The sequence below is a fragment of the Dama dama genome, chromosome 30 (assembly GCF_033118175.1).
Source record: "Dama dama isolate Ldn47 chromosome 30, ASM3311817v1, whole genome shotgun sequence".
Classification (NCBI taxonomy): domain Eukaryota; kingdom Metazoa; phylum Chordata; class Mammalia; order Artiodactyla; family Cervidae; genus Dama; species Dama dama.
The window spans coordinates 46,733,981-46,749,103 of NC_083710.1; the positions used below are offsets into that span (position 1 = coordinate 46,733,981).

A 15,123-nucleotide genomic window follows, 5' to 3' on the forward strand; every position below is an offset into this window, starting at 1 on the left:
TCTGTTATGACTATAGTAGAGTTTGGGAGACTTTGAACAAAAGTTGTATATTTATTATAAGCAATATATCAAAAATCGTGAGCACTGCTAATAGTGTTTGATAAAGTATGATATAATTTTCAACTAATACATGAATAATGCTTACTTAATATTTTTATCCCATCAAAAATTTTCTATTAAAAGTATGCCTAAAATATATGTAAATCAAGAATCCTCAGTTTATGATGATGGAAATGGCTATTCATATGCAAATAGAGAAACAAAAAGTCAAAATTTATCTACATATCTTTCCATCAGTCCATCCAAACAGCCATCCATCCATTTCTTTTAAAATCTGTCTATCTTTCTGACTACCTATTTACAGTAGATCTCATGAGGTTTTTGCTTGGAGAAATTTGAGTTTTTTGTTTTTGTTTTTTTTTTAACTTATTGTCTAATGACTCAATAAATGTTTGTTGAGTGCTTAATCAGTGCCAGGAATTGAGCCAAGTGGAAGAATATAGGCATAGACAAGATAATCTTGACCAGCACATAGAATCTATTTTAGTGGGAAAATTGTTGTAAAACAATTTTTTATTATGTTGATACAATTGAAACAAAGGAAAACTCCATTGCACTTCCAGGCCAAGTCTGCATCTTGAAAATATTCCTCTGGCTACTCTAAGGGGAAAAGATTGGAGGAAACAAAGTGGATACTACAAAGGCAAGTTTAGGAAGTTGCTTTGATCTTGGCACCCCTTTCCTATTAAGCCTCATTACTGATATGCAGGTTTAAAGACAAAGATGGTCCTGATCTCTTATTAGCCAGCAACAGTACTGATGTCTTTGAGCATATTTTCTGATCCTTTGCCTGATTTCCAGATTTGTTTGTGATCTTAATGTTCTGATTATTCATTTCCTTATCTCTTTATTCTAAAACATTTTAAGATCTACCTAGTACAGTGAAAAGTACACACAAAGCAATATTTATTGAATAATAGATGGATGAATGTGCTCTTTCTAATGAATTGTGCTTTCTGAGTCTAAATTCTGCTAGAACTTAGTGCATTTTTGGACACTGATTTTGCTCATTAAGACATTCTCACTAGAGTGAGGCTTGTCTGCAACATTAGATTTTACCCTTCCATTAACTTTTCTAGATTTCCTGTTCTTACTCAGTCCTTGCTGTCTTTTCTGTTCTGCTTTGAGATACCAAGGTCCCTTGCATTTAAGAAAGCCCAATTCTACAATTTTTGATAGACGTTATATAACTGTACTTTACTAGTTTATAACGTATTTACATTTTTATAAGCAGAGAAGGAAATGACAACCCACTCCAGTACTTTTGCCTGGAAAATCCCATGGACAGAAAAGCCTGGTGGGCTACATTCCATGGGGTCACAAAGAGTTGGATACAAGTGAGCATGCACACATACACACTTCTATAAGAAATCATTGTAAAGCAATTTTGATCTGTGTACCTATTTATTTATCTATAAAACAGTATTTACACTACCTGCTATTCCTAATGATGTGTTTGTCTATGGTTATACACTAAGAAACATTCCTTACATTATATGTGCAAAGTAATTCTACCAGGCCAGCATTATGTATCCTGATTTATTGATGATTTACATGTGAAATCATCAATATAGAATATATGTCATAAAAAGTGCAAAAATGTTATCAACCTGTCACATGGTATGAGCTTGGATAAGAATAATGATGGTGCTGTGTGCTTCTGCATTACCTAAGCTACTCATCCTTATTGTACTCCTATAACTTAAAACAACTATGCTTATTTAAATATAATTTTACATTATAAATCTATTTCTAGATTGTGTTATTTATGCCTCTGTTCACAAACATCATTTTAATACATTACAGAGTAAACTTAGGAAAGAATATGTGTATGAAATATCATTTAATTAGTGGCATTTATATATAAGATATTTGCTGTGAAATTCAAAGGCTTGTCATATTCCTCTTCTTTGTCATTTTTTCTCAAGAATTTAGCAGAGGAAAATGTGAATAACCTGCCATTCTGTTAGCAGTATTTTTAAATAAATGATTATATGTTTGTGTGTATAAAAGTATACATCTATTAATTTGTATTTGGGCCACCATCCTCACTGTAGTACCTATAGTTCCTAATTTCATTGGATAAGATAATGGAATGAAACTATGATGAGCTTAATGCCACTCTTTATATATATATATATATACACATATATATATATACATATATATATCTGTAAATTTACTGTCCATTTCATAGAATAACAATATTGTTAGACATGTTTCTGTATTTTATCCAAGAAGTACCTCAAGTTTGAACAGAGCCAGTTCATTAGAAACTCTTTCCAATGACTTTATTCTCAGTAAAAATGCTCACTAATTTTTAGAAAAAAAATCATAAATGAGAAACAGCCCCTTTCTCCCACTGTCTATTCTACTAACAAACACAAATATAAAGGATTTGGTCTCCTAATATTAAGAGGAAAATTGCTATGATCATCAGTATGATATGCCAGACATCTCTTATTCTTCTCCCAGGTACAAAATCAGATAATGTCTTCCCACACTCTGAAAACTTCAGTGGTCATGAGATTGAATTGTCAACAAAGTATGAATGAAGGAGAATTATATTTTTAATACTTGAAGATTGAGTCTTTATGAATGGGTGAACAATGTAGTACTACTCTCTGGTTTTCGCCTTCTGACACTGAAAACAACAGGTGCTCATATTTTATCTTATATCTCATTCTGAGTACCAGAGAAATAAAATCATGGCTCTCATGGATATGCAGCATGAACAAGAAAAAGAGTTTACAGTGTGAAGTTACTGAGAATTTTGAAGTTATTCATTACGGTAGAATTACTTATCCTACTCCAGATGAAAAAAAATTCAATATTCTCTAATCTCACTTCTTCATATATCAACATGTTTCCTTATGTAATCAGTTCAGTCACTCAGTCATGTCTGACTCTTTGAGACCCCATGGACTGCATGCCAGGGTTCCCTTTCCGTCATCAACTCCTGGAGTTTACTCAAACTCATGTCCATTGAGTCGCTGATGCCATCCAACCTTCTCATTCTCTGTCGTCCCCTTTTCCTCCAGCCTTCAATCTTTCCCAGCATCAGGACATTTTCAAATGAGTCAGTTCTTCTCATCAGGTGGACAAAGTATTGGAGCTTCAGCTTCAGCATCATTTCTTCCAATAAATATTCAGGACTGATTTCCTTTAGGATGGACTGGTTAGATCTCTTTGCAGTCCAAGGGAGTCTCAAGTCTTCTCCAACACCACAGTTCAAAACCATCAATTCTTCGGTGCTCAGTTTTCTTTATAGTCCAACTTTCACATCCATATATGACTACTGGAGAAAACCAAAGCTTTGACTAGTTGGACTTTTGTTGGCAAAAGTCTGCTTTTTAATAAGCTGTCTAGGTTGGTCATAACTTTTCTTCCAAAGAAAAAGCATCTTTTAATTTCATGGCTGTAGTCACCGTCTACAGTGATTCTGGAGCCCAAGAAGATAAAGTCTGTAACTGTTTCCATTGTTTCCCCATCTATTTGCCATGAAGTGATGGGATCAGATGCCATGATCTTAGTTTTCTGAATGTTGAACTTGAAGCCAACTTTTTCACTCTACCCTTTCACTATCATCAAGAGGCTCTTTAGCTCTTCTTCACTTTCTGCCATAAGGGAGCTGTCATCTGAATATCTGAGGTTATTGATATTTCTCCCGGTAATCTTGATTCCAACTTGTGTTTCATCCAGCCCAGCATTTCTCATGATGTACTCTGCATATAAGTTAAATAAGCAGGTTGACAATATATAGCCTTGATGTACTCCTTTCCCAATTTAGAACCAGACTGTTGTTCCATGTCCAGTTGAAAATATAAATATCACTATAAATCTCTGTAATTCTTACTGTGCATGACATAATATTGCTAAGTGATGTGCAGCTATGAAAGAGAACTTTGTTATAACCATGCCAGAAGTGTGTCCATTGTTGGACAAAGACTGCAGCCAAGGTGACTTTTCACTCCATCCTCTGTGCACCTGCCATTTTTAGGAAGAGTTAAAAGAGGGTCTATATTTCTGTTATACTTCAAGTTCTAATAAATCTGTCTTACATTGCAAAAGTTATGGCATTAAACAAAGCTCATAATTCATCTTTGCAAATTTGAAGTGAGTAGCAGAACGAATAAGACAGGATGAATAAAACAAATAAATGAAATATTCAATTTTTAAAAGAAAATTAACAAGCATTCATACATTTAAAAAATACAGCTTCATTTTAAATGAAATGTTCAAAAATTATACTCTAGTGATGGTTATACAACTCTGTATATACTAAAAACCAATGAATTGCAAAAAATAATAATAATAAAAAAATAAAAATACAGTCTTGTACTAAGTACTAAATGTAGTTGGATAAAAATTTATTATTAAAATGTGTCTATTCGTGCACCCCAATGTTCATCACAGCACTGTTTATAATAGCCAGGACATGGAAGCAACCTAGATGCCCATCAGCAGATGAATGGATAAGGAAGCTGTGGTACATATACACCATGGAATATTATTCAGCCATTAAAAAGAATTCATTTGAACCAGTCCTAATGAGATGGATGAAGCTGGAGCCCCTTATACAGAGTGAAGTAAGCCAGAAAGATAAAGAACATTACAGCACACTAACACATATATATGGAATTTAGAAACATGGTAACGATAACCCAATATGCAAAACAGAAAAAGAGACACAGAAATACAGAACAGACTTTTGAACTCTGTGGGAGAATGTGAGGGTGGGATATTTCAAAAGAACAGCATGTATACTGTCTATGGTGAAACAGATCACCAGCCCAGGTGGGATGCATGAGACAAGTGCTCCGGCCTGGTGCACTGGGAAGACCCAGAGGAATCGGGTGGAGAGGGAGGTGGGAGGGGGGATCGGGATGGGGAATACATGTAAATCCATGGCTGATTCATATCAATGTATGACAAAACCCACTGAAATGTTGTGAAGTGATTGGCCTCCAACTAATAAAAAAAAATAAAAAATAAAAATAAAAAGAAAAGAAAAGAAACAAACAAAAAAACCACTTCTCTGTTAAAGAGGACTAGTACCTGGAAAAATATAGCAATTTCAGAGCATACTATGGCTTTTTTTTTTTTTTAAGCACCATAACCTCCAAAGAGTGCAATCTGTTATAGGTTGTGGATGAAAAATTGATGGAAAAACTCAAATATTTTTGATCTCTAAAATTGTACCAATAAAAACTGGGTTCAGTAGAAATAATGGAGAAGATTCCCAGTAGAATGTATGGTTGGTAAAAATTTTGATATGGGTAGAAAAAAAACTAAACTTAGTTGATGAACTGAGTTTCTATTTTAAAATTTATACAGAAAGCAATGTCTCTTGGAAAATATCAATAAAATAAAAAGGATAAGTTAGAAAATAAATAAATAAATAAAATGTGTCTATTATTTCAAAAAAATAGATGAACTTTTTTTTTTTTAAGTATATTCTTGAGAAGTTTAAATAAAGATTACTTTAGGATTATGTGAAGAAAATTGTAAGGTTTCAAAAATATTAGTTGAAAAGGAAGGAAAGAAAGAAGGAGGGAAGGAGCAAGGATGAGGAAAGAAAAAATAAGACATGGTATAGTGTGTGTGTGTGTGTGTGTGTGTGTGTGTGTGTGTGTGTGATACACAGCAAGAGCAAGAGAGAGAAGGGGAAAGAAACAGACTAATGAAACAGCTCTAGGAGTTGAATTAACTTTCTTAGCTTAGGCAGATTGGGCATATTTTGTTGATATGGTCACTTGCATTAGGTATCAATGTAATTCACATCCTGTCTTTCATTTTAACCATGTATTGGGTTCTCACCTTTCTACATAGTCTAGTAGCCGAGAACAGTGGTTTGAAGCAGGAGCATCATGACCTCCTACTGCATAAAGGAAACCATCGCATGTGGCCACTCCAACACCCCCTCTCCGCTTACACATTGGAGCACACATATTCCACTTATTTGTGTGAGGATCATAATATTCCATTGAACTCAAACAGGAGCTTCCATCACGACCACCAACTGAATACAACCTAAAAACACAATTGAGAAAATATGATTTACTATTTCAGTCTATACAACAAATGGAGGAAAGGAAAATTCCTTGAAAAATAAATTTTCAATCACAACCTGAGCCTCCAGTGTGTTAAAAAATGTTACTTCGCATGGAAATTTTTGTTAAAGGTACTCTATAACTAATTTCCTACACCTGGAGTTCCTGTGATTCTAATATACTATATACTAGATGAAATTAAAATTACTATAGTTTTCTAACCTCTACTATTTTTAGAATATTAGATTAAAACTCTTTTTACATATATAATTAAATAATCTTAATGTATTATTTTAATAAATATCAAGGAATGTCTATTTTAAAAATAATAAGATATATTTATCTTTAATTTTTCTTGAAAATGAGGATAATCAGAAAAAAATCAATTATTTTTCTTGTTGTTCAGCAATTGATTTTTCCAGTATGTATATCATACTTACTTCTTGTGCTCTGTATTCATAGTTTAGAACACTAAATAAATGAAATAATCTATACACATTGTCATACTATCTTAATCAGTGTTTATACTATAGCTAATGCATTATCTGGATAGACAAAATGTTATAGGAAAAAAGAGTACAACAATATTAGCCTGAGTAAATATTGCTGAAATTTACTTGATGCACTTATTTTGCTATTTCATTACTGAGAGTTATGATCAGAACCCAGGAAAACAAATATTACAGCATAAGTTTTACTTAAAATACATTCATAAATACAGAAGTAGAAATACATCATCTATTCCTAATAAAAATAATTTTTGCTTATTTGATCCTAGTCATGAAGATTGTATCACATTAAGATACAGAGTTGTACTTATTTATTTACCCATTTATTCAGCACATAATTTTGAAGGCCTAGTATATGTCACATACCATCCAAATTTTGTGAATGTATCCATGAAGAAAACTAGAAGAAAATTCCCTGCACTCAATTCTACTAGAGGGCGTACAGCCAGAATACACACTGTTGACATAGAGCCGGAAGTGGGATCAGGAGTGAAGTTGGTGGGAATGGAGTTAGAACTGTAAATAGCAATTACAGTTGAAATGTGGTCCCAATTTTAAACACCAGAAAAGGTCTCACTGGGAAGATGAAGTTTGTCCAAGAATTTCATGAGAATGGTAGTGGTTGGAGGTGAGTGCAGGAACTTCTAGGAGGAGAAAATTTGAAGCCAGCTAAACAGAGGAGGCTGGCAGCCCATGTTGTCATAAAGAGTAGAACGTGACTGAATGACTAACACTTTCACGTTCAAACAGATGAGTACAAAGTTTCAAGGGCAGCAGAGGCCAGAGAAGCAGGAGCAGAGATTATGGGCAGGGTGGCAGATGAGCTGATGCGTTCAGGTACAGGGACATCGCACAGATGTTTAGATTTTGTCTATTCTGTAAAACAAATGTAGTCATTGACCCTAAGTGAAAGAGGAAGCCATCAGAAGATTTTGAGTAGAAAAGTGTTGTGGCTTGATTATGTTTAAATAAGATTAGATGTCATGAAATATTTGCTTTACTAGTTAACATTATGAATAATATTGGTAAATAGACTCAATTCTGTACTTTGCAGTTTCTAATAAAGCAAATGCATAAAAAGACATTACTTAGTCTATAAAATAGTTTTAGGTCATAGATTTAAAAATTCATCCTCTAGCATCCTTTCTGAGTCTAAAATGTGATGTTTAGACTGATTTTAAATCCTGGAGAATTTTTAAAATATCTTTATGCTTCTCTTAATACCGGCCATGATGAAATGTTTTTGATTGTCCAAGTGTTCTCTTTATGGATGTAATGTCTTTTTGCTTGATTACTCAAAAGTTTTCTGGCAGCTCTCAGTCTTGCAATATGTTGAAATTAATCAATAGGGGTAATTTATTTTATTTTTTTTCCACTGGTGAATTCTATCAAGTATTTATTTAAGAAAGAAAAAAAAATAACAATCCTACACAAATTCTTTCAAAATACAGAGGAAGGAACACTTTCCAACTTATTTTATGAGGCCAGGATAACCTTGATATGAAAAGTTGACAAAGATATTACAAGAAAAGAAAAACATAAATTCTTATCCCTAATGAACTTAGATGTAAAAATCTGATTAGTCTTTGACAGAGCATTTTCATTTCTAGGAATTTATACCCAAAAGCCCTCAGAGTTGTACAAAGATTAACTACAGAATATCCACTATAGCAATATTTTTGTTGCTGTTCAGTCACCAAGTCATGTCTCACTCTTTTTCACCCCATGGACTGCAGCATGCCAGGCTTCCCTGTCCTTTACCATCTTCCAGAGTTTGCTCAAACTCATGTCCATTGATTCCGTGATGCCATCGCACATCTCATCCTCTGTCATCCCCTTCTCCTCTTGCCTTCAATCTTTCCAAGCATCAGACTCAGTTCTTTGGTGCTCTGCCTTCTTCCTGGTTCAACTGTGACATTCATACATGACTACTGGAAAAACCATAGCTTACTAAACAGACCTTTGCCACCAAAGTGGTCTCTGCTTTTTTAAAAAATATATTTTTATATTTCAGTTCAGTCACTCAGTTGTGTCCGACTCTTTGCGACCCCATGGACTGCAGGATGCCAGGCCTCCCTATCCATTACCAACTCCTAGAGTTTACTCAAACTCCTGTTCATTGAGTCAGTGATACCGTCCAACATCTCATCCTCTGTCTTCCCCTTCTCCTCCTGCCTTCAATCTTTCCCAGCATCAGGGTCTTTTCTAATGAGTCAGTTCTTTGCATCAGGTGGCCAAAGTATTGGAGTTTCAGCTTCAGCATCAGTCCTTCCAATGAATATTCGGGACTCATTTCCTTTAGAATGGACTGGTTGGATCACCTTGCAGTCCAAGGGACTCTCAAGAGTCTTCTCCAACACCACAGTTCAAAGGCATCAATTCTTCAGTGCTCAGCTTTCTTTATGGTCCAACTTTCACATCCATACATGACTACGGAAAAAACCATAGCCTTGACTAGATGGAACTTGATGAGGCTGTGAAAGTGCTGCAGTCCATATGCCCCCAAAATAAAAGCCCCCCAAAATAAAAGTTCAGTGTTTCCACTGTTTCCCCATCTACTTGTCATGAAGTGATGGGACCAGGTGCCATGATCTTAAGTTTTCTGCAAGGCTGATTCATGTCAATGTGTGGCAAAAATCACTACAATATTGTAAAGTCATTAGCCTCCAACAAATAAAAATAAATGGGAAGAAAAAAATAAATAAATAAAATAAATGAGCACAGCCCTGCTAGATAGGCCTTAAAACACCAAAACAAACAAACAAACAAACAAACAAAAAATAGGGGCAATTTAAAGGACAAATATTGGACAATTTAGCTAGCAAAAGCACCCAGAAGTGAAATAAGTGTTCACTCGGAAGTTTTCATCATATCAAATGCTTTACTGAACTGTATCAGTAAAACTTTACTGAACAAAATCTGAACTATATTTCTGTTTTATTTAAATTGAAGATCTAACTCAATATAAGTATGCTATAATATTGAGGTATTATTATTAAAACTTGATTAAATATTGCTTTTGCAGAGATTTTATTTATTGGTAAGTGTCTTCACGAAGGGCACCTAGTATAGTCCTTGGTACATAGTTTATACATAAGAAAAGTTTCCCACTTTTTTCTTTTCTATTGTTTTAGTGTAATAATTGACTTCAAGCTACTCTATTTATTTATTTATACACATTATAGTAACAAATTATAATATTGATTTATCTGAATCCAGTATTGCTCATATGATTAATAAAATCATTCTATGCAATAATTTGTCATAATTTTGACATTATCAAAGAATGTGAACATATACAAATATATAGCTAAATGTGTATGAAAATGTTGCTGCTTAGTTATTATTTTGTGTCCAACTCTTGTGACCCCATGGTTTCTTGCCTGCTAGGCTCCTCTGACCTTGGGATTTCCCAGGCAAAAATACTGGAGTGGGTTGCCATTTCCTTCTCCAGGGGATCTTCCTGAGCAAGGGATCAAGCCTGCCTCTCCTGCATTGGAAGACAGGTTCTTTACCACTAAGCCACCAGGGAAGCTCATATGAAAATAATGATAATTAAGCATATTGATCACATTATAGAAATCAAATATAGAGCCTATTAGCATAACCGTGTATTTGGAAATAAAATGTAACTTAAAGTTCACAAGTTATAGCATCATTGACTTTTTAGCATAATCATGTATGCTGTAAGCCACTATTCATTCAATCTCTCTGTCTTTTGTATGAACCCTCTCCTAATAAAACTCAGTAACACAGGGTCTGTACAGAATACATTTATGTAACACTTCAATAAAAATGACATAATATTTGACAACTTCTGTGAAATAAATATTTGATACATAGTAGCTGTTATTTCGGAGAAGGCAATGACACGCCACTCCAGTACTCTTGACTGGAAAATTCCATGGAAGGAGGAGCCTGGTAGGCTGCAGCCCATGAGGTCGCTAAGAATTGGACACGACTGAGCGACTTCACTTTCACTTTTCACTTTCATGCATTGGAGAAGGAAATGGCAATCCACTCCGGTGTTCTTGCCTGGAGAATCCCAGGGACGGGGGAGCCTGGTGGGCTGCCGTCTACGGGGTCGCACAGAGTCAGACACGACTGAAGTGACAGCAGCAGCAGCAGCAGCAGCAGTTGTTATTTTGGGCTTCCCTGGTGGCTCAGAGGTTAAAGCGTCTGCCTGCAATGCGGGAGACCTTGGTTTGATTCCTGGGTCAGGAAGATCCCCTGGAGAAGGAAATGGCAACCCACTGCAGTATTATTGCCTGGAGAATCCCATGGACGGTGGAGCCTGGTGGGCTACAGTCCACGGTGTCGCAAAGAGCCGGACACGACCTAGCGACTTCACTTTCACTTTCTTTCAGCTGTTATTTTATTATTTACTAAAGTCTAACCTAAGTCATCAGTATTTTACTTCACTTGGTAAATATCCATTTTAATGTTCTTTATGGTATTATGTAGTCCACAGATTAACAATAAAATTAGCTTTGATAATGCAATATAAATTATTAATACTAGGGCAAAACTGCTGGAAAAGAATAAATATACTACATTTTTTCCTTAAAAAATATTTGAAAAATAAATAAGAAAATTGTATAGAAAAGATAATAGTGTCATTTTGGGCTGCTTTATTGGAATCTTTATTAAAACCAACAGATGTATTTCAATACTTGAAAAGATTTTGCAGTTAGAAAAAAAAGTGTAATGCACACATAAAGATTCATGAGCAATTATCCAAGGTTATCTTCTCGGATCTCCTCTGACAATCTATTTAATCATAGTTTAGAATGGTTCCCTATTTTGTTTCACTACAATGACAACTTAGATGTTGAGGATATGAAGAGCAGAGAAGAATCTGATACTAGAAGTAAAGGCACTGACAACATACGAAGTGACAGCTGACAGTTTCATGGCAAGAAAGGAAACATGACATTTTTAACTTAGAGTTGAACAGTGAGTAGAAATTTGTAAGATAAGAAATAGGGAAAAGTGTTACATACAGGGAAAGCATTATGTGTAAAGACAAGGGACATGAAAGGTCATAGCACATGATAAATAAAGAGTGGCAAGTATGTCATATCGATGGAATGGATGCTAGTAAACAAGGGGAAAGGAGAGATGGCTGGTAGGATGAAAAGGACTGACTGAAAATGAAAAGCCTTGTATACTGTGCAATGGAGTTGGAATTTCATTCAGAGACAATAAGGACAAAAAATTAGCATTCTCAGGAGACATTAGTGTCATAGATCAGTTTGCTGTGAATATTGATCAGTATGTCCCTCCTTGCATGCAAAAATTGGCAGGAGGTCAAAAATAGCCTTAAGTAAACTCTTCTAGAATTTTGCTGAGAATGAATGAATCTTTCATACCATTTTCCCTAAATTAGGTGTTTATTCAGTTTACAGAAAACTTTTACATAAAGTTTAATAAACAGGTCTTCCTATTTTGAGATCTAGTTGCCAGGTACCCATCTCAGTGCCATATATTTTAAATTCTAGTACAGACATATGTTATTTTATGTATGATTTATGCGTTTATTGCTTTTGATTGTGCTCCACCTTATCACATTTTGCAGATATTGCATTTTTTTATAAAACAAAGTTATATGTCAATTCTGCATTGTCAAATAATAAAGTATTTTTTTAAATTAAGGTGTGTAGATTGTTTGTAAAGACATAATGCCATTTCAAACTTAATAAACTATGGTTTAGTGTAAATTTGCTGACAAAGGCCTATGTAGTCAAAGTTATGGTTTTTCCAGTGGTGAGGTTCTGATGTGAGAGTTGTACCATAAAGAAGGCTGACCGCTGAAGAATTGATGCTTTTGAACTGTAGTTCTGGAGAAGATTCGAGAGTCCTTTGGACAGCAAGGAGCTCCAACCAGTCAATCATAAGGGAAATGAACCCTGAATACTCATTGGAAGGACTGATGCTGAAGCTGAAGCTCCAATACTTTGGCTACCTGATGCAAAGAACCGACTCACTGGAAAAGACCCTAATGATAGGAAAGATTGAAGGCAAAAAGAGAAGAAGGCGGCAAAGGATGAGATGGTTGGATAGCATCACTGACTCAATGGTCATGAACTTGGGTGAACTCTGGGAGATGGTGTGGGATAGGGAGACCTGGTGTGCTACAGTTCATGGAATTGCAAAGAGTCAGACACGACTTAGCGACTGAACAACAATAGCATAAATATAACTCTCATATGCACTGGGAAACAGCAACAACAAAAAATGTGTGGCTCCATTTATAGCAATATACACTTTATTGCAGTGGTCTGGAATCAAATCTGCAATGCCTTTGGGGTATGCTAGTCCATACAGTATGGCAGTTGGAGGAAATAAATTCTGCATTATTTAAAGATATGGGCTCAAATGTAAAGAGAGTTTGCAGGTATGTTGAGGTCCAGGCTGCTTCCAACTTTCAATCTATCATCTGTAAGATGACTTATGTGCTAAGTTGTGTGTGACTCTTGTCACCCCAAGGACTGTAGCCCACCAGGCTCCTCTGTCCATGGAATTCTCCAAGCAAGAATACTAGAGTGGGTTGCCAGCCCCTTCTCTAGGGGATCTTCCTGACCCAGGGATCGAAACAGGGTCACCTGCATTGCAGGCAGTTTCTTTATTGACTGAACCACTGGGGAAGCTAGGATAGACCCTTTATCAAGAATTGTGAAAAGTCTGAAATTTTACCCTACCTGAAAGTTAACAGATTAGCCTACTTCGGTATCATAAATGTTGGTAAAAGGCACAAGATTATGGGACCAGTGAGAAATGACATAATTTCTCACGCACAACAGGCAGGATGAGCTCCCTGTTAATATGAATTCTGCCAGTGCCCCCTTGTCCCACCAGGGTGGTGCAGAGAGATTCAGGTGAATGCTGTTTACTTGGAGGGCTTTTTTTCACATCTGGAGTTTTTAATTATCATCTTTAAAGGGACTGTCGGCAAACTGGTTGCTCTGAAGGGCAATATTGCATTTATTATTTCAGTCAAGGAACAAATCTGCTCTCTGTCCCTCAAAAAGACATTGTTATCTTCCAAAGCTATTCCATTTAAAAATAACCTTGAAAAGATGTTGAAAAAAAAGTTGTCAATATATATATTTTTTTGCCTTGAAAATGTGTAACAATATTAAAGCTTCGTGGAGAATTTTCTACAATTCCTCTGGTCCTGATGGTGGAGTTCTAACTATCACAACAATAGTTCAAACAGAAAGATAGAGGAGAAGTGGAAGAAGGAACATAATCCTTTCCCTTTTCATCTTTTAAGTTGCACAACTCACTTTTTATCTCCTGTTGGCCAGAAATTAGCTACATGGCAATATCTGATTGATCAGGTGCTGGGAAAATTTGTCTTTATTTTAGGTGGTCTCCTGCCTAGCCAGCAGTGCTGTGCATACTATCATATAAAAAGGAGTGAATGAGTATTAAGAGGCAATGAGAAGCTTCTATCATAGCACTAGATCCATTCCAGCCCTCTGTGCCATTGTGGATTCTGTCCTAGGTACCTTGTTATTATATAAGGTGGGTTACTATTCATTTTTCTCTCATTAATCAGCTCAGATACATCTCCACCAGCAAGTCTTTTTTGATCCCATTATGTCTTTTCCCCAGAAATCTGTTATTTATAATCTATATCCTAGGGAGAGTTATTTAATATGTGGCATATTTTATCACTGACTTCCCTGGTGGCTCAGATGATAAACAATCTGCCTGCATTATGACAGACCCAGGTTCAATCCCTGGGTTGGGAAGGTACCCTGGAGAAGGGAATGGCAACCCAGTCCAGTATTCTTATATGGAGAATCTCATGGACAGTGGAGCCTGGCAAGCTACAGTTCATGAGGTGGCAAAGTCAGACATGACTGAGAGACTAATGCACACACACATACTTTATCATAACTCAATGATACATACATAACTTGAGGGATGGTTATAGAAATTGTGGTATATATAACACCTTAGAAATAACTCTAGATCCAGAACTTTGTTTGGTCTTTTGTTTTTCAGTTGATGGAGAACTCTTTCATCTGACCCCAGGCTTGTCATACCTGCTACCAGAATACTCTTGCATGTGCCTTTCAGTGAGTAATTTCCATGAGAGGTTCTTGAGGAGTGTCTGACAAAACAGTGAGAGGGATTTCAGTAAGCTTACACAATAGGCTGCATGACTGCTTTTATTCCCACTTGAGACAGGCCTAGAATCTGGGACGCTTTGCTGCAATGTGGCAGCGCCTGCACCTGGATATAGCTTGAGTAACAAAATGCAGAGACACTCTGTGGGACTAAAAATAACTGCACCCATGCACAGTTAGGACAAATTCTGGACAGAAGATACAAAACAACCCAACTGCCACTTTTGAAGAGCCTGGAGAAAAGCAGGGTACTGTGCATGCCCCCTGCCCAAAACTTTGCCTCAGGGGTGGACAAAACACCTAAGTTGCCCCTCTGGCCCATCCCCTGGACTTAGCCCTACCGTCACTCTGTATAAGGAG

The 15,123-nt window shown here is 35.9% G+C and overlaps 1 protein-coding gene across 1 annotated transcript in view; it reads right to left on the reverse strand.

Annotated features, from left to right (window-relative positions):
* The window catches only part of KLHL1 (kelch like family member 1), a 481,913-nt gene that overhangs the window by 18,260 nt on the left and 448,530 nt on the right, over nucleotides 1–15,123 (reverse strand). Inside the window, exon 9 of the mRNA XM_061133331.1 lies at nucleotides 5,881–6,093. Coding sequence (XP_060989314.1) covers nucleotides 5,881–6,093 — 213 coding nt within the window. The remainder of the gene's footprint in view (nucleotides 1–5,880; nucleotides 6,094–15,123) is intronic.